We start from the raw sequence: 23016 nt of genomic DNA, 5'->3' as shown, positions 1-23016 counted from the left end.
AGAGCAAGTTGACAATCTTTGCACAAGTCTGAAATCCTATCAACATCTGACTGAATATTTATGCACCTTCTTTCAGATAGTTCTTCATTACAGATAACTGCACCATATGCAAAAAGTCTGAGGTTACTATTAATATTGTCTACAAGGTCATTAATATGCAACATGAAAAGCAAAGGTTCCAACACATTTCCCTGGGACACACCTGAAGTTACTTCTACATTTGACAACGACTCTCCATGCGAGATCACATGCTATGTCCTGTCTGCCAAAAAGTCCGCAATCGAGTCACAAATTTCACTCGATACCCCTGGTGATCGTACTTTTACCCATAAGTGTTGATGTGGTACTGAGTCAAATGCTTGTTGGAAATCAAGAAATACTGCATTTACCTGAATACCTTGATCCAAAGCTTTCTGTACGTCATGTGAGAAAAGTGTGAGTTGGGTTTAACATGAACAGTGTTTTCAGAATCCATGCTGCTCAGCACTGAGGATATCTTTCTATTCAAGATACCTCATTATGTTTAAGCTCAGAATATATTCTAAGATTCTAAAACTAATTGATGTCAAGGAAACTGGATGGTAGTTTGGTGGAACACTTCTACTATCCTTCTTGTAGCTAGGTGCAACCTGTCCTTTTTTCCAAGAACTGTGCATGATTTTTTGTTCAAGGGTTTGATGACAGATTATAGTTAGAAGAGGGGATAACTCACTCACCAATTCAGTCTAGAATCTGACAGTGATTTCATCAGGTCCTGGAGCTTTGTTCAATTTTAACAGTTTCTGGTGTTCTCAACACTGCTGACATTAATAATTATTTAAGTCATCTTTTCAGTGGTGCGAGGATTAAACTGGGGCCATTCTCTTAGGTTTTTCTTTGTAAAGGAACATTTGAAAATAGAGTTAAGCATTTAAGCTTTCACTCTGCTACTCTCAGTTTCAGTTCCTGTCTCATTTGCTAGGGAGTGGACACTAACTTTGGTGCCACTAAGAGCCTTTACATATGACCATAATTTCTTTGGATTTTGTGAAATTTCATTTGACAGTATTCTGCTATGGTAGTCATTGAATGTATCATGCATCGCTCTCTTGATGGCCAAATGCATTTCATTCAGCATCTCTGTATCTATAGCCCTGCACTTTGTTTTACAATTATTATGCAATAATCTGTGTTTCTTTAGAAGTTTCTTCACAGTGACTGTATACAATGGAGTTGTTAAGATGTACATAGAATTCGCAGATGTACAGATCCATTCTTGATGAGTGATAGCCAATTTCAATGCATGCATTATGACTGTGCATAAAACATTGCTACCCTCTCTCAAACAATTCTATTGTCTGTTGTACAACAAGACAAGCAGCTAGGATCCTACCAACCAGGTCCTGTTTAGTTTCTGCTCAGTTTTCATACACCAGTGATCTCGTATGATCCCACAGGGATAAAATTCACACTAGACTAGTTTCAGACAATTATGTATTAGTTTTTCAATAACAATGTAGAAACATAAGTACAATAGTATACAAACATGTGCTTTGCACATATTGCTAATTCAAGACCATTTGAAATATACGTTTTTTAAGATTAGTTTCTTATATCAAAATACTTAGTGTAGAGTCATCTATCGTCTGTATAATTTTGATCCTAGAGATTTGGGTCACACTGTGTTTATACAGCTAAATGCTGGACATTTACACATTTGTAGTTGACTACTTGTTCTATTCAAGACTTTTTGATATGCTGTTTACAAGACATTTTAGTTCCATGAATAGATTGTCAAAGCATTTTATGGCTATATGTTTCACATCTTTCAGTTACAAAGCTATATTTACTATTGGAGAATGCAAATCATATCTGCTTCCAGTGTTATATTTGCAAATGTTTCATAGTTCTCTCAAACTCCAACCGATGGTTAATAAAAAATTTCATCAATGAAATAATGGGTAAATTTTGAACTGCTTGAACAAATGCTTGCAAAATTTAAGTGAGTGATCCCTACACAAGATTATAAATATTTTCTTTTGCACAATGAATAGTTTTTATGTAAATGAGGAAGGAAAAGGAAAAAGGAAAGCACCACCATTCTGGCCACTGATGGGCCAACTGACCCCAACTGACCACTGTGTCATCCTCAGCCAATGCTGTCACTGAGGTACAGGTTGGAGGGGCATGAGGTCATCAGACTGCTCTCACAGCAATTATCGGGTCACCAGAGCTGATGTTGCTATTGCTTCTTCAAGTAGATCCTCAAATGGCATAACGAGACTTGGTGGACGCTGTTCCAATCCTCACACCAAGGAAAAATCTCTGGTATACCATAAATCGAACCTGGGTTCCTTACATGGTTGTCAGCTGCACTAGCCACTCAGCTATGGAGGCAGACATGAAAGAGTGGAGTTGCTGCAGAACATTAGTCCATGTATCGTCAATGAATGAAAATGGGTTGAAACCTTGATAATTATTTTCATGTCACAAGTAAATGAACATAAACTTAATAGGGTGTCTAATGTATGGTTTTCCCTATTTCAGTTTTCATCGGTATGTATAACTAAGAACTTAAAATTTTCTGTCATGGTTGACGCAGGATATTTTTATCAATAGAGCAGAAAATGATTTTTCTAAGTTTAAAAATAACCTATTTGTGCAAAATATGTCAATAGTGCTCACAAATACATCATTTTCTCTTTTTTCTGTTGGTATTTCTTTACTCAGTAACGGCCTTGCCCCGCAGTGGATACACTGGTTCCCGTCAGATCACCGAAGTTAAGCACTGTCAGGTGTGGCCAGCACTTGGATGGGTGACCATCCAGGCCACCATGCACTGTTGCCATTTTTCGGGGTGCACTGAGCCTTGTGACGCCAATTGAGAAGCTACTCGGCCGAATAGTAGCGGCTCCGGTCAAAGAAAACCATCATAACAACCGGGAGACCGGTGTGCTGACCACATCCCCCTCTTATCCGCATCCTCATCTGAGGATGACATGGCGGTCGGATGGTCCTGATGGGCCACTTTTGGCCTGAAGATGGAGTGCTATTTCTATACTCAGCTCAGCAATAATACTTGTATTGTAGGATACATGCTGCTTGGAGTAAAAGATTTCCTTCTCAGAAACAATTTTATTACTTTTAAAAATAAAATGGTAGACCATTAAAAAAGAATGAGAACAGTACTTGACCCTATGAATGAGCGCTATAGCACACATATTGTATGAAGTTGTCTAGAAAATAACTTCTGTTCAGCTATAAAAAAATCCTGCTGCCGTCAAAAGCAAATTTACCTGAAAAATCTTAAAACTACAACTGTTTATTACTAGCATTTTTCTACATAATCACCATTTAGATTTAAGCATTCATCATATTTCTTAATGAGTTTACAAATTCCCTCTGCATAATTATGCTGCCTGAGACTGAGACCATCCTGTTAGAGTCAAAATTTATATGCAGAAATGGAGCTCACTTAGAGTAAAACCTGGGCAGTAGGTTGAATGTTCATGAAGTCCCATTTGAACTTGTTTTTACCAAGCACAGTGTAATAGATTAAAGATGGATAACTACTTCTTTCATCATCTTTCCACTCTTAAACGAGTGATACCATTAATGCACAGTACTTTCACGTATCATATTTGATCAATATGTAGCACAAATTTTCCAATGGATGTCAATGGCTTTGAGACTTTTTGACATTAAAAAAATGTATTAGAGGATGGATTTCATATTTGGCAGGATTTTGAATTGAAACGCTCATTTTGAATGACTACCGTAGGTGAACAAAAAGCAAAGTTGCTTTGTTGCCATCACTGTTCTAAGTACACTGACTTATGGCATGAGACAATATAGTGACTCTTCTGTTCCCCCCAATGCTTCCCATGATACATGAAAATAGAGGTTACTTTTTTCTCATAATTTCTCCTCATGATGAATAGCAGAAAAAGAACAAGGAGGGGGTATAGTGCAACTTTCTGTGTCATGTTTATTAATTATTAACTAAAACAGGCATGTGCTGAACTATATATTCCTATATATTCCATAAAAAGATAACTTCCATAATTCTACATTAACAAAATGGAAAAAGTAAACAAAAATATGGAAAGGCAGCTATCCACCTTTAGCTGACTGATGTGTTATGCAGTGACACACATTACTAGCTTTCCAGATACATATCTTTTTTAGTTTAAGTAAGCACACATAGACACCATAATGCACTCAGCCACAACTGTGGGGACAATGACTGTTTATGAATGGTTGCACTGGTTGACAGGAATGATACAAGGAGCAAGTATAGCAGCTGAGTAAGATTCAAGGAGCAGTGAGGGTGTGAACTGTTAATAAAATGCAGAAGAGGTGGAGACAGGTGGCTCTTAGCATCAGTAATAAAATGATGAATGAAGAAAGTGGTAGTACCAAAATATAAGGAGAGGGGTGAGGGGGGCATTTTCTTGCTTTGAGATGAGGGACATCATATTCAAAATCCTAATCTGTTATCCCATCATAGTCTTCCATATTGAGAATAATAATGTGGGATGATGTGGAGTTGAACAAGTATGTAGGTTTAATCATACATAAAGAATATAGTTGCCTTTCATTCGTTAGTACGATACTGCAAACCACATTCCACCTATCAAAGAGATTTCCCATAACTCAACTCAACAAGTTATGTTGGAGTACTGCTTGAGTGTGTACCATCCATATTAGTTTTGATTAATAGAAGACATTGAGTGTATGGTATACAAAGAAAGGCAGCAAGTGTCACAGTTTCTCGTTCTTAAAACTTCTGAAAGAGTGTTGCTAAAACGCAAAAATGCCTTAACTGGATAACAGACTGATAAAAATGTGAAATATCTTGACACAAATCTACTTTAAAATATTTTTTAGAAATCTTTCAGGTCTCTTTATGCCACTTCTGTAGGAACCATATGAAGATAAAATCAGACTGACAAGAAGTCAGACAGAGGCATGTAATCACTCATACTTTACAAACTACATCTGGAAATGGATCAGGAAGAAAATTTATGACATTTAACAATAAAAAGTAGCCTATGTCACAAAGTTTACAATGATTTGCAAACTATAGATGTTGACTTAAGAAAAAAGTGGAAAGTAGAACTTGTAACAATGATAGAATTACAATTGTCTAGTTATTGTGTTAGTTTTCATTATATTTGTGATATTATTTTTTCCTGATGTCTGATGATTTTGGACTTACTAGAGTATTACACTGGATGACATCATCTAGGTAGTGCAATATTTTTGCAAATTGACATATTGCCATCCTCTGGCCCTACTGATGATTCTTATCTTCTGCTGGATGCTGTCTATATATCTCTTTCTTTATATATAAAAACAAAGATGAGGTGACTTACCGAACAAAAGCGCTGGCAGGTCGATAGACACACAAACAAACACAAACATACACACAAAATTCAAGCTTTCGCAACAAACTGTTGCCTCATCAGGAAAGAGGGAAGGAGAGGGGAAGATGAAAGGAAGTGGGTTTTAAGGGAGAGGGTAAGGAGTCATTCCAATCCCGGGAGCGGAAAGACTTACCTTAGGGGGAAAAAAGGACAGGTATACACTCGCACACACGCACTTAGGGGGAAAAAGGACGGGTATACACTCGCACACACACACGTACCGTAGGGTAAGTCTTAAGGTAAGTCTTTCCGCTCCCGGGATTGGAATGACTCCTTACCCTCTCCCTTAAAACCCACATCCTTTCGTCTTTCCCTCTCCTTCCCCCTTTCCTGATGAGGCAACAGTTTGTTGCGAAAGCTTGAATTTTGTGTGTATGTTTGTGTTCGTTTGTGTGTCTGTCGACCTGCCAGCACTTTCATTTGGTAAGTCCCATCATCTTTGTTTTTAGATATATTAAATGCAAGATATGTTATACTTAATGTTTCATTTTGTTTGAGACTATTATTTTCTGTTTGTTTGAAATTGCATAATATATGGGCCTTTGATTAGTATGCTTATGTCATAAGCAAACATTACAGTTTTTGAAGAGTCCTTTCAAGTAACTGGAAGGTCAGTTATGTATGTTAGAAGCAAGAGAAAACCCAATGAAAATACTGTTGGGCTCTACACTTCATATACCTTCAGTTTTATTTCTGTGATTCGGTTCATTAATATGAATCTCTGCTTTCTGTTACGACAATAAAATTCCACACATACTAAAAATATGGCATTAACATTACATTAATACTTGTTCCATAGATCGTGAATAGGACAGCAATTAATTTGTTTTTAAATGCTGGTTGACTGTCTGCCAGACTTTTGATGCTATGCGGCAAATGACCAAAGATTTTGGTCACAACATAGTTTACTCCTTTCTGTGACAAAGTCAGATTTAACCCAGAATAGTTATGATCACCCTTTTTTTCTAGTTTTGTGGCTACACACTTTGCTGAATGGGGATAAGTTATTAATAACAAATTTCATAAGTGAATGTATGTAATACAAAAGTACTATGAATATCCTGAGTTCCTTACACAAATGCCTGCAAGGTGATCTTGGGTGGGTTCCATTCTGATTACATTCTTTGTGCAATGAATGTTCTTTCTCTTAATGATGAATTACCCCAAAAAAGGATGCCATATGAAAGCAGTGAACGAAAATAGGCATAGAGGCTAATTTACTGATATGTTTATCACCAGTATTTGCAATAATCCTAATAGCACAAGTAGCTGATCCTAACCATTTTAGCAGATCATCAATGTGTTTCTTCCAATTCAATTTCTCATCAATGCGCACACTCATAAATTTTGAATATTCTGCCCTAGCAAAAGACTTCTGTTCAAAGTCTATATTTATCAATGGTGTATTGCCATTTACTGTAGAGAACTGTATATATTGTGTTTTCTAAAAATTTAGTGAGAGTCTATTTGCAGAGAACCACCTAATAATTTTTTGAAAGGCATTATTTACAATTTCCTGAACTAATTCTTATTGTTGGGTGTGATTACTATACTTGTACCATCAGCAAAAAGAACTAGCTTTACATCTTCATGAATACAGACTGGCAAGTCATTAATACATTTTACGAACAATAAGGCACCCAAGACTGGACCCTGTGGGATGCCATTCTTGATACCTCTCCAGTTAGAGGCCTCAGTTGATTTCTGCAGACTATCCATACTGTTAATTTCAAGCTTCTGCATTATTCTAATTAAATATGAATTAAAGCATTTGTGCAATGTCCCACTCATACTACAATACTTAAGCTTATCTAGAATTCACACAGTCAAAATCATTTGAGAGATCACAAAATATCCCAATGGGTGATGTTCAGTTAGTCAGAAGATTTAGTATTTGATTAGTGAAAGCATATATAGCATTATCTGTTGAAAAGCCTTTCTGAAAACCAAATTGACATTTTGTTAGTACTTCATTTTTACAATTATGTGAGGCTACTATTGAATATATTACTTTTTCAAGAATTTTGATTAATGGTGTCAGAAGTGAGATTGGGCAGTAGTTGTAAATGTCAGACTTGTTGTTGTTGTGGTCTTCAGTCCTGAGACTGGTTTGATGCAGCTCTCCATGCTACTCTATCCTGTGCAAGCTTCTTAATCTCGCAGTACCTACTGCAACCTACATCCTTCTGAATCTCCATAGTGTATTCATATCTTGGTCTCCCTCTATGATTTTTACCCTCCACACTGCCCTCCAGTACTAAATTGGTGATCCCTTGATGCCTCAGAACATGTCCTACCAATCGATCCCCCAACCTGAGGTTCTGGGTGACTTTTGTGCACAGTACCCTTTTCTCTTAATCTGTCCAGTCCTTTTCCTTCACCCCTCTTCCTTCCCCTTCAACTCTTCTGCCAGAGGAAGGAGCCACTGGCTCCAAAAACTTGTGAAAGTTGAACCCTTTTGTGTAAGTCTTCGCCTGCTGTTGCTTGGTGAGCAGATTTTTTATCTCTTCATTTACACTGTAACGTCGCTTATTTGTCTGTATGATTGCATCCGCACTCCCTCACCCTGATGGATTCATCCCTGCTCTCACATTTATAGCTTCTTCCAGCATTCCTTATCCCTCTTTGTGTTGCACTTTGTCTGTTTCAGATCTACCTTATGTGAGACCACTATTTACCCTAACCTTACTGCAGCTGTTCTGGAGATACAGTAGAATAAGGAAATTGATTTAAACAGTTTTTGTGCGGATTTTGATCTTGAATTAGCTGCACTGTTATTAACAAATATTGATTTAGTTGTTGTTGCTGTGTACCATTCACCAGATTGTAACTTTGAGAACTTTATTGGACATATGGAGAACTGTTTGTGTTACCTAATATGCCTAAAGTCAAAAATCACACTGTGTGGAGATTTTAACATACACATAGGTGATGGAGATGCCAGAGAGGCATGAGATTAATTACCAGTTATGGGTTGTTTATTGCAAATAATCTCCCAACAAGGGGTGGTGCATGCCTGGACACCATAAGCACCAACCACAACATCTGGAATTATAAACTCAGTGTAGTTGAACCTATGATAGCAGATCACTGTGCACTAGTAATGGAAACCAGTATGAGGAGCAAACCGCAGATAAGCACATGGCATTCAAACTACACATTCAAAAGAAGATTTGTTAATGAAGAGAGACTAAATGATCTCAAAGCAGCTCTGTCTTGTGTAAACTGGTAGCAGAAAATTGCAGAGTTAGTAGGCAGTGATTCTTTCTTCTGTCTGTTCCAAACCTTAAAAGCAATATTTGATGACATGGTTCCGGTAAGACCAGTGAAGAATCCTGTGAACAAATCACAGGCAGGCAGAAAGTTATCAATATGAAACAATGGTACACACCTGAGCTCAATAAATTGAAGTGTATTGTAACAATGTGCAAGGGCCAAATGAAATCAGCTTTAGACATTCCAGCTAAAGAATTACATCACCATAACTACCTAAAAGCCAAAAAAGCTTATAGGAAGGCAGTAAAGGAAGCAAAAAAGAAATATAATGATACATACATTAAAGAGGCCCAAAATCCTTGAAAAGCTGCCTGGAATCTTGTAAATGAGAACAGAAAGAAGACTACCTCCTGCTTAAATTCATGTAGCCCTGGTGACTTCAATGAATATTTTGTCAGAATAGTGGAAAAGACAGTGAGTGAAATTCCACACTCTGACCTAGATCTGACTGCAAACATAAGAAATGCAGACAGTTGCAGTATTCAAAACTGGAAGGAAGTACACCCTGAAGACATGATAAAAATTGTGAACTCCTACAAACACTCAGAAAGTGTAGACATCTATGGCATGTCCTGCACACTGCTAAAGCAAATTATTGCAGAATTAGCTCAGCCACTAGCCATAGCCATAAACATATGTCTGTCTTCTGGTGTCTTCCCAGACTTCCTTAAACTGGTGCGCACAGTACCAATATGTAAGAAGGGAGATCCATGCGAGGTGTCCAGCTTCAGACCAATCTCAGTGGTACTAGTACTAGCCAAAGTTACTGAGTCTGTGAAGCACTGCCAGGTACTGAATTACTTTGAGGAAAACAACTTATTCCAAAACACACAGCACGGATTCCGCAAAGGGAGATCAACAGTGACAGCCACACTGGACTTATTACAAATGGTTCGACAGAGTTTTGAAGAGAGAGAGAGTGTGGCACTGATACTCTGTGACCTCAGCAGAGCCTTTGACTGCACCTCACCCACAACACTAATAGCCAAGTTAAGATGCTATGGTGTTGGAGGTGTTGTTCTATCAACACTCCAATCTTATTTGGTAAACCGAAAGCAGGTAGTATCAGTGCACAGAGCAACTTCTCTTGAACAAAAACTGGAACATGGAGTGCCCCAAGGATCAGTCTTAGGACCTCTCCTATTCCTCATGTATGTCAATGATACGAGCTGTAATAGTCAAATGTTGCAGTTTGCATATGACACTACCCTTATTGCCAAAGGACATACAGCTGCAGAAGCTCTTGGTGCATCAAATTTGATGTTTGAAGAAATAAAAGAATGGTTCATCATAAACAAAATGAAGATCAATGAAGAAAAAACCCAACATTTGATATGCAGTCTAACCAACATTGAAGACCAAGAAAACATGGAGACTGTCAGACTATTGGGATTCAAGATTGACAGCAAACTCTCCATGAATGATCACACTGCGTATGTATGCACCAAACTTTCTTGTGTGATATACCTCCTGAGGAAGCTGAAGAGGGTAATAACTGATCAGTTTCTCACAATAGTCTACCATGCACTCTTCCACAGCCACATTAGCTATGGACTTTTGTTGTGGGGACACTCCTCAGGCTGCAAAGATGTGTTGCTATTACAAAAAAAAGCCATCAGGATCATACCCTCTAGCAAAAGACTGGACCACTGTAAGCCTATTTTCACCAGGCTAGGCATAATGACTGTTTTTAGCCAGTATGTGTTTTTCTGCCTCATTTATATAAAAGAAAATCAAAGGAATTTTAGCATAAGACAAGAAATACATAATCATGACACTTGCTGTAAGAGGAACATTGAAGTGCCAAGGTGTCGCCTATCAAGTACACAAGACAGCTTTCCAACAGTCGCCCTAAAAATGTACAATCAACTGCCTCCAGAAGTGAAATCCCTGCCACCTGAATTATTTCAGAAAAAAATTGCTCAGGACTTGAAACAATACCGACTATATTCCTTGGAAGAGTTTTTCAACAGTGGTTCTAGTGAATGGACAAAATAATAAATATTGTTATGTTTATATATAATTTTGCCTAAATCTAATCTTCTTTTTATGTTCTCAGTTAATTGCACATTTAATTTTGTGTTTTACTTAAAGTACATATTTTGCCAAAACGAAACTTTATGAGTGTGATCTATATGGTTTTGTAAACGTTTTGCTTTATGGTATTTTCATTTGCTGCTATGAAGTTTTACCTTCCTGTTTAGTTATATTTCATTTTCTCTATGTTCTATGTGTTTTTGTGCACTGCATAAATATTTTCTTTTATTTGTAATATAAATTTTGTATATGGTGTTGTATAAATGTTAGTTGATAAACATTGTATGTGTGATGCAGTCTGTCCAACCATGGCTGGTAAATGATGAAGATATAGTAATAAAGTAATAAAGAAGAAAAGAGGTCAATGACTTGGTGTTGCTTCTCTCTTGTGTAACAGCTTACACTGAACTTCTTGTATGGTGCAGTTTGATGAATACAATAAACTTTAGATTTTGGATTTAGATGACATTTATCACTAGAGGAAAACTGTATTCCAGAAAAATGCCAAATTTTATAAAAATTCCACAGTTTTAATAAAATGATAAGAAAATAACTATTATTATCCACAATAAATACTACTTGTATTAAAGATACCAATAAACAATAGCTTGTTTTCTCTAGCAACTATTTATTAAAGATGGAAATGCTGATCACCAAACCTTTTTATAAGTCCAAAAATTGGGTTGTTCATTATAAGACCCAAAAAGGACATGGCTGCATTGCGTTCCTGTGAAGCTCCTTCTTTACATTGAAGAACTCTGCACCTGTACACCCAATAACAATATGCTTTAAAACAACTGAACACTTTTATTGATGACAGGAATATTTTTCCCAACAGAATACAAATACTTTCATTTTTATGTTCGTGTTGCCTACATTTGAAATCAAATGGAGGTGAGTACCAGTATGTGTATCTTTAATCTTTATTTAACAACAAAAACAAGCAATTTTTCACAAAATAAGTTAATTGGATAGATAAAAAAGATCTACTCACCAAGCAGTGGCAGAACACACACATCAAAGAATGTTGTAATCAGGCAAGCTTTTCGAGCCAGTGGCTCCTTCTTTAGGCAGAAGGATTGAAGGGGGCAGAAGAGGGGTGAAGGAAAAGGACTGGAGAGGCCTAGGAAAAGGGTTAGATTTCAGGAAAATCGTCCAAAAGCACGGGTCAAGGGAGACTTACTGCACAGGATGAGAAGGAATGACTGATTGTTGGGGACTGAAAACATGAGAGCTTAAAGGTGGAAGACAGGGTAATGTGCAAGACAGAGTTTACTGCTTAAACATCATGCATGAGATAACAAGAGTGAAAAGATAAGTGCATTGTAGGTAACAGAGGTGGGAGGGTGGTGATGAAAAAATAAATGGATGAAACAATGAAAGATGTCGAAAACTAAAACCTTTTTCACCATCTTACCAGTCTATTTTTCACTACTGCCCTCCCACCTCTTTTATGTACAATGAAATTAGCTTTTCACTCTTATTAACCCATGCATGATGTTCAAGCAGTAATGTCTGTCTTGCACATTACCCTGTCTTTCATCTTTAAGCTCTCAGGTTTTCAAATCTCGCTTGATGCAGTCCCCAACAATCGGTTATTTCTTCTCATCCTGTGTGATATGTCTCCCCTGACCCACAGTTTTGGGTGACTTTCTCAAAATCTGCCACTGTTCCTAGACCTCTCCAGTCCTTTTCCATCACCCCTCTTCTTTCCCCTTCAACCCTCTGCCTTAAGAAGGAGCCACTGGCACAAAATTACAACCTTCTTTTGTGTTGTGTACTGCTGCCACTTGGTGAGTATACTTTTTACCTATCCAGTTAAATTATTTAATCTTTATTTAGTCTTTAATCTCTATTTATTCACTGTTGATCATTTTACATGTAGCAGGCTTTGTTGGATGTAAATAACAGTCATGTAGTCGAAGAGTACAGGTGAAGTTTTAAATACTAAAATCATCAAATGAGAGACTACAGGCACAATCAAACATTAAACTCAACATTGTCCATACCATGAACTCTTTTATAATGTAACATACACTTCCTGTTAGTCAGTTACTGGTACACAATTTTACCTTGAAATTTTTAAATTGCATGGATCAAACAGAGAAAAGAAATTTATTAAAAATTTTGAGTTTGTTTACTTTGTAGAAGCTTTCTGATCTTGCTGTCCAGTGCCATTGTAATGTTAATGTTTGTCTGATTATTTTCTGTTGTCATGTCTGTGAATTGTTTCTATGGCAACATACTCTTAAATGTAGTTCCTGACAAAGACTGCAGAGACATTCACAATTGTTAGTATTTGAAATCTGGTAAAAAGAGGGAGACAGTGCTCCACCTTATATATTATACAGACAATTTCTTTTTGAACTTTTAAAATGTTGCTGATAGGGGGAAATGTTCCCCACATGAGTAGGCCATATTAAATATGTTACTGAAAGAGCCCAAAATATGTCACATGGAAACCATATGTCTTGGTTTCCACATGAGGTTGGACACTCAAGAGATACTTTTGCCAACTCGGTTAATATGCTCTTCCCAACTGAGTTTGGTGTCAATATGTATTCTTAAAAGTTTAAATAATTTATTTTCTGTACCCTTAGATGATGCTGAAATAAGCATTCTGATTTAATCTGGATCACAAATAAGCTTATTGGCTGAAAACCAATTTCAAGTTGCATCAGAAGTTTCTTACGTAATCTTATCAAGAGTTATGATGTCCTGATGTGAAATAAGTAAAGTTGTATCATCAGCATAACAGACTACAGACTGTGGGACACTATGGATTAGATCATTGACAGCTACAATGAAACAAAAGGAGCCAAGAACAGAGTCCTCTGGAACAACAGTACCAGCTAATACTAAGGAGCAATATCCATTTCTAAATGAGACAAACTACCTTTTGTTCTTCAAATGGGAGGATATTACTCCTAATACAGATTTCTGTAGGTATAGTACTCCAGTTTTGTTAGTAGTATGTTAAAAGGAATGCAGCCAAATGCTTTACTTAGATTGCATGATGTAAGTGATATAATCTCTTCTTTTTGAAAACAGCTAAAATATTATTAACAACATAACAGCAGCATTAGTATTTTTATCTCGCTGGAACAAATAGTGATGGTTGCAAAACAAGCCATGCAATGCAAAATCATAATGTAATTGATTGTACATGAGTGATCAAAATATTTTTGAGAGTTTTGGTACAACAAAGGCTGGTCAGTAGTTGTGGGGGAGTTGTTTATCACACTCTTTGAATATGGTTATAACTCCTCAGATTTTGAATAAATCCAGAAAAACTCCATACCCTAAACATTTATTAAAAATATAACTTAGTGGCCTACTTATCAAATGAAACATTCTTTTAACAGAATAATTGGACCTCTAGAAGCAGCACATACATTTTGAATTTAGAAACTATTTTGAAGATATCACTGGGTCTGATAATGTCTCAATGAAAGGTGAGCCTTTCAGACAGTTGGGAGTCAAGCAAATCCCTTGCAGATGTGTTCAAGTTCTTAACTAATTTGCTAAAGTAGTCATTGATTTCTCCTGGATAAAGCAGAGTTTGACATACAAGGAATGGACAAAATATGAAAACACCATGACAAACACATTCTTGAACAAAAGTGAAGGTTAACAGATAGCTAATCTTGTGGGTTGCGCTTTTGTATTAGACCATAAATGGCACCCGTGCAATATCCTCAATATGGTGCAAGTGTCAGTTGTCATCAGAACATTGTTCTGCAGAGCTGTAAGTGCATTATGTCAGAGCTCAATGCATTTGAAAGTTGGCAAATTGTTGGTGCTTATATGGTGGGTGCTTCCATAACCAAAGTAGCCAAAATGTTTGATGTTCCAAGAGCCACCGTAGCAAAGATTTATAGTGCATACAGGGAAAGCAGAAAAATATCATCTGCTAAGTCACAAGATAAATGTGACAAAAAATAAGAAGGCAATAGCTGAAAAAAATCTCTGCAGAACCGAATGTCCCACTTGCAAGCCCTGTCAGAACCAAAACACCACAAAGAGAGCTCAATAAGTAGAGAACTGGCATGCATGCTCACCAAACCAGAAACAGTAATTGCTTGTACCGAGACAGAATGAATAAAACTAAAACCCAAACCACTATGCTTTACCAAGGTGTCAAGATATACGATAAATTGCCAGAAGAAATCAAAAACATAAAGGAACTCGGTAAATTTAAAGAACATTTATTAAAAAATAGCTTTTATCCGATTAGAGAATTCATGCAGCATGGATTCCTCAAGATTACTATCTGTTCTACTGCTCATAAAAATTGTGGTATCATCAGCAAATAATGTAAATTCACACAGCAGGCTTGTACATGATGGTAGATCATTTATAAAAATCAGGAATAATAGTGGCCTAAGAATTAAGCCCCGAGGCACTCCACATTTAATGGAACTCCATTCAGAATGTGAGGAAATATCACATACTCCACCTAAGTATTTGGTAGAAAATCCAAAGAAATTCTGGTCGTATGTAAAGTACACAAGCGGCAAGATGCAGTCAATACCTTCGCTGCGCAGTGCCGATGGTACTGTTACCGACAACTGTGCTGCTAAAGCGGAGTTATTGAACACAGTTCTCTGAAATTCCTTCACCAGGGAAGACAAATGGAATATTCCAGAATTTGAAACATGAACAGCTGCTAGCATGAGTTTCTTAGAAGTAGATACCTTAGAGGTTGCGAAGTAACTCAAATCGCTTGATATGGGCAAGTGTTCAGGTCCAGATTGTATACCAATTAGGTTCCTTTCAGATTACGCTGATACAATAGCTCCCTACTTAGCAATCATATACAACCACTTGCTCACCGATAGATCTGTACCTACAGATTGGAAAATTGCGCAGGTCGCACCAGTGTTTAAGAAGGGTAGTAGGAGTAATCCATCGAACTACAGCCCTGTATCATTGACGTCGGTCTGCAGTAGGGTTTTGGAGCATATACTGTATTCAAACATTATGAATCACCTCGAAGGGAATGATCTATTGTTACGTAATCAGCATGGTTTCAGAAAACATTGTTCTTGTGCAACGCAGCTAGCTCTTTATTCGCACGAAGTAATGGCTGCTATCGACAGGGGATCTCAAGTTGATTCCGTATTTCTAGATTTCCGGAAAGCTTTTGACACTGTTCCTCACAAGTGACTTCTAATCAAGCTGCGGGCCTATGGGGTATTGTCTCAGTTGTGCGACTGGATTCGTGATTTCCTGTTAGGAAGGTCGCAGTTTGTAGTAATAGACGGCAAATCATCGAGTAAAACTGAAGTGATATCAGGTGCTCGCCAGGGAAGCATCTTGGGACCTCTGCTGTTCCTGATCTATATAAATAACCTGGGTGACAATCTGAGCAGTTCTCTTAGGTTGTTCGCAGATGATGCTGTAATTTACTGTCTAGTAAGGTCATCCTAAGACCAGTATCAGTTGCAAAGGGATTTAGAAAAGATTGCTGTATGGTGTGGCAGGTGGCAGCTGATGCTAAATGACGAAAAGTGTGAGGTGATCCGCATGAGTTCCAAAAGAAATCCGTTGGAATTCGATTACTCGATAAATAGTGCAATTCTCAAGGCTGTCAATTCAACTAAGTACCTGGGTGTTAAAATTACGAACAACTTCAGTTGGAAAGACCACGTAGATAATATTGTGGAGAAGGTGAGCCAAAGGTTGTGTTTAATTGGCAGGACACTTAGAAGATGCAACAAGTCCACTAAATAGACAGCTTACACTACACTCGTTCGTCCTCTGTTAGAATATTACTGTGCGGTGTGGGATCTTTACCAGGTGGGATTGATGGAGGATACGGAAAGGGTGCAAAAAAGGAAAGCTTGTTTTGTACTATCACGTGATAGGGGAGAGAGTGTGGCAGATATGATACGCGAATTGGGATGGAGGTCATTAAAGCAAAGACGTTTTTCGTCGCGGCGAGATCTATTTACGAAATTTCAATCACCAACTTTCTCTTCTGAATGCGAAAATATTTTTTTGAGCCCAACCTACATAGGTAGGAATTATCATCAAAATAAAATAAGAGAAATCAGAGCTTGAACAGAAAGGTTTAGGTGTTCGTTTTTCCCATGCGCTGTTTGGGAGTGGAATGGTAGAGAGATAGTATGATTGTGGTTCGATGAACCCTCTGCCAAGCACTTAAATGTGAATTGCAGAGTAGCCAAGTAGATGTAGATGTAAGCTATTCAAGACAACTTTTTGTTTCCTGTCTTGGAGATACGACTGTAGCCAATTGCCTGCAACACCACTTATTCCTACTAATTTTGCTTTTTGCAAGAGAATCTGGTGATCAACACAGTCAACCACTTTAGACAAATCAAGAAGACACCAAGTGACAGCATTTTCTCATTAAGCATTTCTTGGACTTTATTTGCAAGTGCTTAGACTGCATCTTCTGTTGAATGGCCCTTTTGAAAGCCAAATTGACTCTTTCTGAGAACTCCATTCTTCATGAGATGATCAGTAATTCTTACAGGTGTTAGCTTTTCTAGAACTTTAGAGAAAGCTGTCAGCAAATAGGTAGGTCGATAGTTAATTCAGTTTTATTGCCATTTTTGTACAGGGGCTTCACAATGGCATACTTAAGTCTGCTGGGGACAACACCATTCTGAAGGGAAGCATTGAAAATATGACAGAGAATGTCCCTTATCCACACAAAAGAATATTTCAATAAATTACTAGAAATATTATCAACCCCTGCAGAGTTCTTACTTTTTAGAGACATGATGATTTTTTTTGAATTTTATCTACAGTGACAGCATTAAGGTGCATTTCTGGCTTCATCAACATTGGGCTTGCAACCAATCTGTTGAGTTACTGATAGGAAGTGTTTATTAAAAATCTCAGCCGTACTTTTGAGGTTATCTACTAGGGTACATCCATATCTGATTTTATTTACATCTTCCTTGCTTGTTGTATCTCTTTCTGTTTCTTTTTTTTTACAATGCTCCAGATTGCCTTTATTTTATTATTAGAATTATCTATTTTCTTCTCATAATAAAGGGCTCGTGATTTCTATGTTAGTTTCTTTAAAATTATTCAGTATAATCTATAGTGTTCCCATTGTTCTACATCTTTAGATAATCTTATTGCAGCATAAGTTTCCCTTTTGGTTATACATGACTGTTTTATATCTTTTGTAATCCAGGGCTTACTTACAGAACTGGAAGCACTGTTTTTGACCCATTTCTTTGGAAATATTTCTTCAAAAAGAAAACAGAATTCGTTTATAAAACAGTTGAATTTCGTATCAATATTATCAAGGCTACATACTGAAGACCAATCCATTTGTTGCAACCTGGGGTTGACAGTTTCCTTTGCCTCTTCATTCATTAGTCTTATGAACTTCCATTGAAGAAGTTGTTTTTTGAACAGATTAACATCATAAAGAATGAGAATTTGTCCATCGTGATCTGAAAGCCGACTTATAACCTCCCTGACAGTATAATTCTGATGTCCACTTACATCTAAAAAAATGTTGTCTATCATAGTTTGGGACTCAGATGTAATTTTTGTTGGAAAGTTTATTACAGATATCAAATGATACAAGGTCATTGCAATCTCAAAGCCAATTTTATTGTTATTTTTTGTCATAAAGTTTATATTGAAATCACCTAAAACTACAGTATCCTATGCTTTTGCATGTAACCCTGACAGCACGAGTTCCATTATAAGCAGAAAAGTTTTTTGTCACCTGAGGGTGGCCTGTAGACAGCCAGCACTGTTATTGTGTACAAATTAGTTATTATTTCAGTTGCACATTCCTCAAATTGTTGTTCCACGCCATATTTCTTAATATCTATAGCTTTGTATGCTACACTATTCTTAACATAAATTGCTACTCCATCTTTGTCTTTACTTTCCCTACAGTAGTATGTTACTAAACTATAACTTACTATGGATGGCAAGGTACATTTATCAGTAATATGGTGCTCAGTTAAGCACAAAATATGAGAATTATTTATACAATCCTTTTCCTTAATGTTAATAAGAAGTTGGTCTGTTTTGCTTAAGAGGCCTCTCACATTTTGATGAAAGAAAGAGATGCCTTCCTCTTGCTTTTTTATTCTATTAGTGCTGTTATTACATGACTGTGAATCCACTGGAGTCTGCCTTGAGACAGAAGGGAGGAGACACTTGACATTACCAACTGTTGTCCCTGCTTTTTCTTTAGGCCCACGCATAACAAAATGTTGAGATGTGAAGGAGGCTCGGGATTTCTTCTGCCCAACAACCTTTTATTTGGATTGCTTGATATCCTTGTGGATATTTTTATTGTTGTATCTGATGATGTAGTTGTTTCTGTAGATGGATATGTTGTCACTCATGCTGTTTCTTTGTTCTCTGGTCCTGACCATGTTGTTTTACCTGCTACCATTGTTCTTATAACTTCTTTCTCAGCACTTCCCATTATAATCGATTCTTCTTGTTCTACTACTGCTGTAGCAGGATTTATTTGTAGGGAAGATATTTTGATCACCTACGTTAAAGTTGGCAGTGAGATTTTGTCACATTTCTGACTGTGATAAAAAACAGTTTTCACTCAGGCTTTGATTTTCTGGCTGAGCTGTGATTTGCGCCATTTATTTAGATGCATTCCATGTGTTGTGAAATGCTTTCTTTCTAAATCATCAACAGGGAGAAAAAAAGCATTTGAAGTGGTCTGGATAAAGGACAAAAAAGATCCACCATGGTTTAATAATGAAATTCAGAAGATAATGAGGAAGCAGAGGCTGTTGCACTCTCAGTTCAAAAGACAATGCACAAGTGACAAAAGCAAAGGTTAGTAGAGAGTCATGCATCTGTGAAAAGATCTATGCATGAAGCGTACAACAACTACCACCATCACACTTTAGCAAATGATCTTGCAGAGAACCTGAGAAAATTCTAATCCTATGTAAAATTGCAAAGCAGGTCTAAGGCTTCCACTGAGACACTTGTTGACCAGTCTGGTGTAGAGTTGAAGATAGCAAAATGAAAGCTGAAGTTTTAAATTTTACATTCAAGAAATCATTTACACACAAGAATCATGCAAACATATCACCACTTGACCATTGGACAGATTCCCATATAGAAAACATAGCAGTAAGCATCCCTGGTATAGAGAAAAACTGAAATGAAACTTCCTGGCAGATTAAAACTGTGTGTCAGGCTGAGACGTGAACTTGGGACCTTTGCCTTTCACAGGCAAATGCTTTGCAGTAGAGCATTTGCCAATGAAAGGCAAAGGTCCTGAGTTCTAGTCATGGTCTGGCACACAGTTTTATCTTGCCAGGCAGTTTCATATCAGCGCACACTCTACTGCAGTGTGAAAATTTCTTTCTGGAAACAACTGAAAAATTTGAAAGCAAATAAATCACCAGGTCTAGATGGAATCTCAATTTAGTTTTACCTAGTCCGCATTTATTGTGAATCTCACACTCAGCACAAAGTCCCAAGTGGCCAGAAAGAAGTGCAGGTGACTACATTATATAAGAAAGGTAAAAGACTGGAACCACAAAATTACAGACCAGTATCCCTAACTTCAGTTTGCTACAGAATCCTTAAACATATTCTCAGTTTGCATATAATAAACTTCCTTGAGAGTGAAAAGCTTATGTCCACAAATCAGCATGGTTTTAGAAAGTATCACTCATGGAAAACTCAGCTTGCCCTTTTCTCATATGATGTACTGGGAACTATGGATGAAGAGCAACAGGCAGATTCCATATTTCTAGATTTTCAGAAAGCATTTGACATGGTGCCCCTTTGCAGGCTGTTAATGAAGGTATTAACATATGGAACAAGTTCACAGATGTGTGAGTGGCTAAAAGAGCTCTTAAGTAATAGAAATCAATATGTTGTTCTTGACGGCAAGTGTTCACCAGGGACAAGGGTATCATCAGGAGTGCCCCAGTGAAGTATGATAGGTCCACCGTTGTTCTCTATGTACATAAATGATTTGGTGGACAGGTTGGGCAGCAGTCTGCAGTTGTTTGCTGATGATGCTTTGGTGTATGGTAAAGTATCAAAGTTGAGTGACTATAGGAAGACACAAGATGACTTAGACAAAAGTTTTAGATGGTGTGATGAATTGCAGCTAGCTCTAAATGTAGAAAACTGAAAGTTAATGCAGTAGAGTAGGAAGAACAAGCCTGTAATGTTCAAATACAATATTACTAGTGTCCTGCTTGGCACTCAAGTTGTTTAAAAATTGTGTGTAATGTTGCAAAGTGATATGAAATTGAAAGAGCAAGCGAGAACTGTGGTAGGGAAGGTGGATGGTCAACTTTGGTTTATTGGAAGAATATTAGGAGAGAGTGATTCACCTGTAAAGGAGGCCACATATAGGACACTGGTGCAACTAATTCTTGAGTACTGCTCAAGTGTTTGGGATCCATTCCAGGTCGGTTGAAGGAGGACATAAAAAAAATTCAGATGTGGGCTGCTACATTTGTTACCGGTAGATTTGAATAATGTGTAACTGTTACTGAGATGGTTTGGGAACTCAAATGGGAATCCCTGGAGGGGAGGAAATGTTCTTTTTGGGAAACATTATTCAGAAAATTTAGAGAACCGGCATTGGAAGCTGGCTGCCACATGATTCTACTGCCTCCCTCATACATTGCGTGCAAGAACAAAAAAAAGATAAGAGATGAGAAATGGAGACTCATACAGAGGAATATAGACAGTCATTTTTTTGTCACTCTATTTGCAAATGACTAGTAGTGGTACAGGGTACCCTAGTCCATACACTGTATGGTGGCTTGCACAGATATAGATATAGACGTAGACTGCCAAGGATTATGTGATGATTTTAGCAGATCAGGTCCATCCTATGGAACAATGTTTGTCTGCAGTGATGATGTTCTGTTCCAAGATAACAGGGCCCTTGTTCACACAGCTCACATAATCAAGGACTTGTTTTGTGAGCACAAGTACGAATTGTCACACTTTACGTGGCCGCCACAGTCATCCGATCTCAATGTTATTGAATCTTTGGGATCCACTTTGGAGAAAGGGTTCATGATTGCTATTCACCTGCATCATTGTTACCTGAACTTGCCACTATTTTGCAGGAAAAGTGGTATAAGATTCCCCCAAAAACTGTACAAGACCTGTATTTCTCAATTCTGAGATGCCTGGAAGCTATTTTGAATGCCAACAGGCAACAGTTTTCCCCACACCATTTTAAGCATGATAATGTATTTTTGATGGTTCCATATTTTTGTTCACCTCCTGTACATGGCTGGAAGAATGGTTTTTCCTAAAACTTCCTATGCTGCTTTATAGTTATTTGAAGCACTTTCTAAGTATGTTTCACACGCTGCTTTTCTGTATTGTAAGAGCATACTTTCCAGTCTTTTTTACTTTCAAGATAAGTATTGTGAACTATATCCCTCAGCTCAGTTCCTCGATTAGCCTCACTTTTATATAATTGATAAAGTAAGAGCATTTTTTTTCTCTCTATTTGTGCTAATTCTTTTGTGTACTAATTAACGTTTTGGTTTCACCTTTACCTGAGGAGCTAACTTTTATTAAAGGGGAAGATGGACACCATATCATTATATTCTGTTAAAAAATTATCAAAACCATTTTTAACTCCTACTTTTCCTGTTTGACACTCATTTTCAACCAATTTGTATCGTTTGACATAGCAGTAAAGAACATAATGCCTGACCTCTTTTCCATGCCTCCACAAAATTCGTTGGAATAAGTTGGTTCTTATATAATTTTAAAGGCAATGGATCATGGTCTGCAACCTTCCACCAGCCAGGCTAGTCACATATTCATCTCTATGTAAATTAACAATAATATCATCTAGAGATGCCTCCATAAGTGCAATGCAAGTTTAAGAATCTTAAAATATTTTTTAAAAAAAGTATTAGAACCTTGTTGCTCTGAATTTTCCATTTCAGTGTTAAAATCCACATTGATAGAAACATTTCTTTTAAACTTAAATTGGTTGTTTACGACTAATTCATATTGGTAAAAAAAAAAAAAAATACAATTACATCACCATTTGGAGACCTATATAGGCTAACATGTATTATATTTTCTTCAATCAGTCTCACACAACTAAACTCTGCATCTATTTCTGAGCTTTGTGGTGCCATGTCCAGTTTTCAAAATTTTAAACTATGCTTGATGTAAATTCCAGTACCAACATTTTGCTTGTTTCCTGCACCGCAATAGATCATTGAGGAATGAAACTGTCTACTTGATTTTCTGTTAACCAGTGTTCTGACACACACAGAACATCTACATTGTTCATGTTACATTTTAATAA

At 37.1% G+C, this 23016-nt stretch overlaps 1 protein-coding gene across 3 annotated transcripts in view; it reads right to left on the bottom strand.

The window, feature by feature from the left end:
- The window catches only part of LOC124588754 (trypsin-1-like), a 72031-nt gene that overhangs the window by 22883 nt on the left and 26132 nt on the right, over window positions 1-23016 (bottom strand). For all 3 annotated transcript variants that reach the window (XM_047131493.1, XM_047131495.1, XM_047131494.1), the window contains exon 4: window positions 11381-11485. In XM_047131493.1, coding sequence (XP_046987449.1) covers window positions 11381-11485 — 105 coding nt within the window. The remainder of the gene's footprint in view (window positions 1-11380; window positions 11486-23016) is intronic.

Source organism: Schistocerca americana, chromosome 2 (assembly GCF_021461395.2).
Source record: "Schistocerca americana isolate TAMUIC-IGC-003095 chromosome 2, iqSchAmer2.1, whole genome shotgun sequence".
Classification (NCBI taxonomy): Eukaryota; Metazoa; Arthropoda; class Insecta; order Orthoptera; family Acrididae; genus Schistocerca; species Schistocerca americana.
Note: the sequence above shows the minus strand (reverse complement) of the source record. Positions and strands in the feature narration are given on the sequence as shown.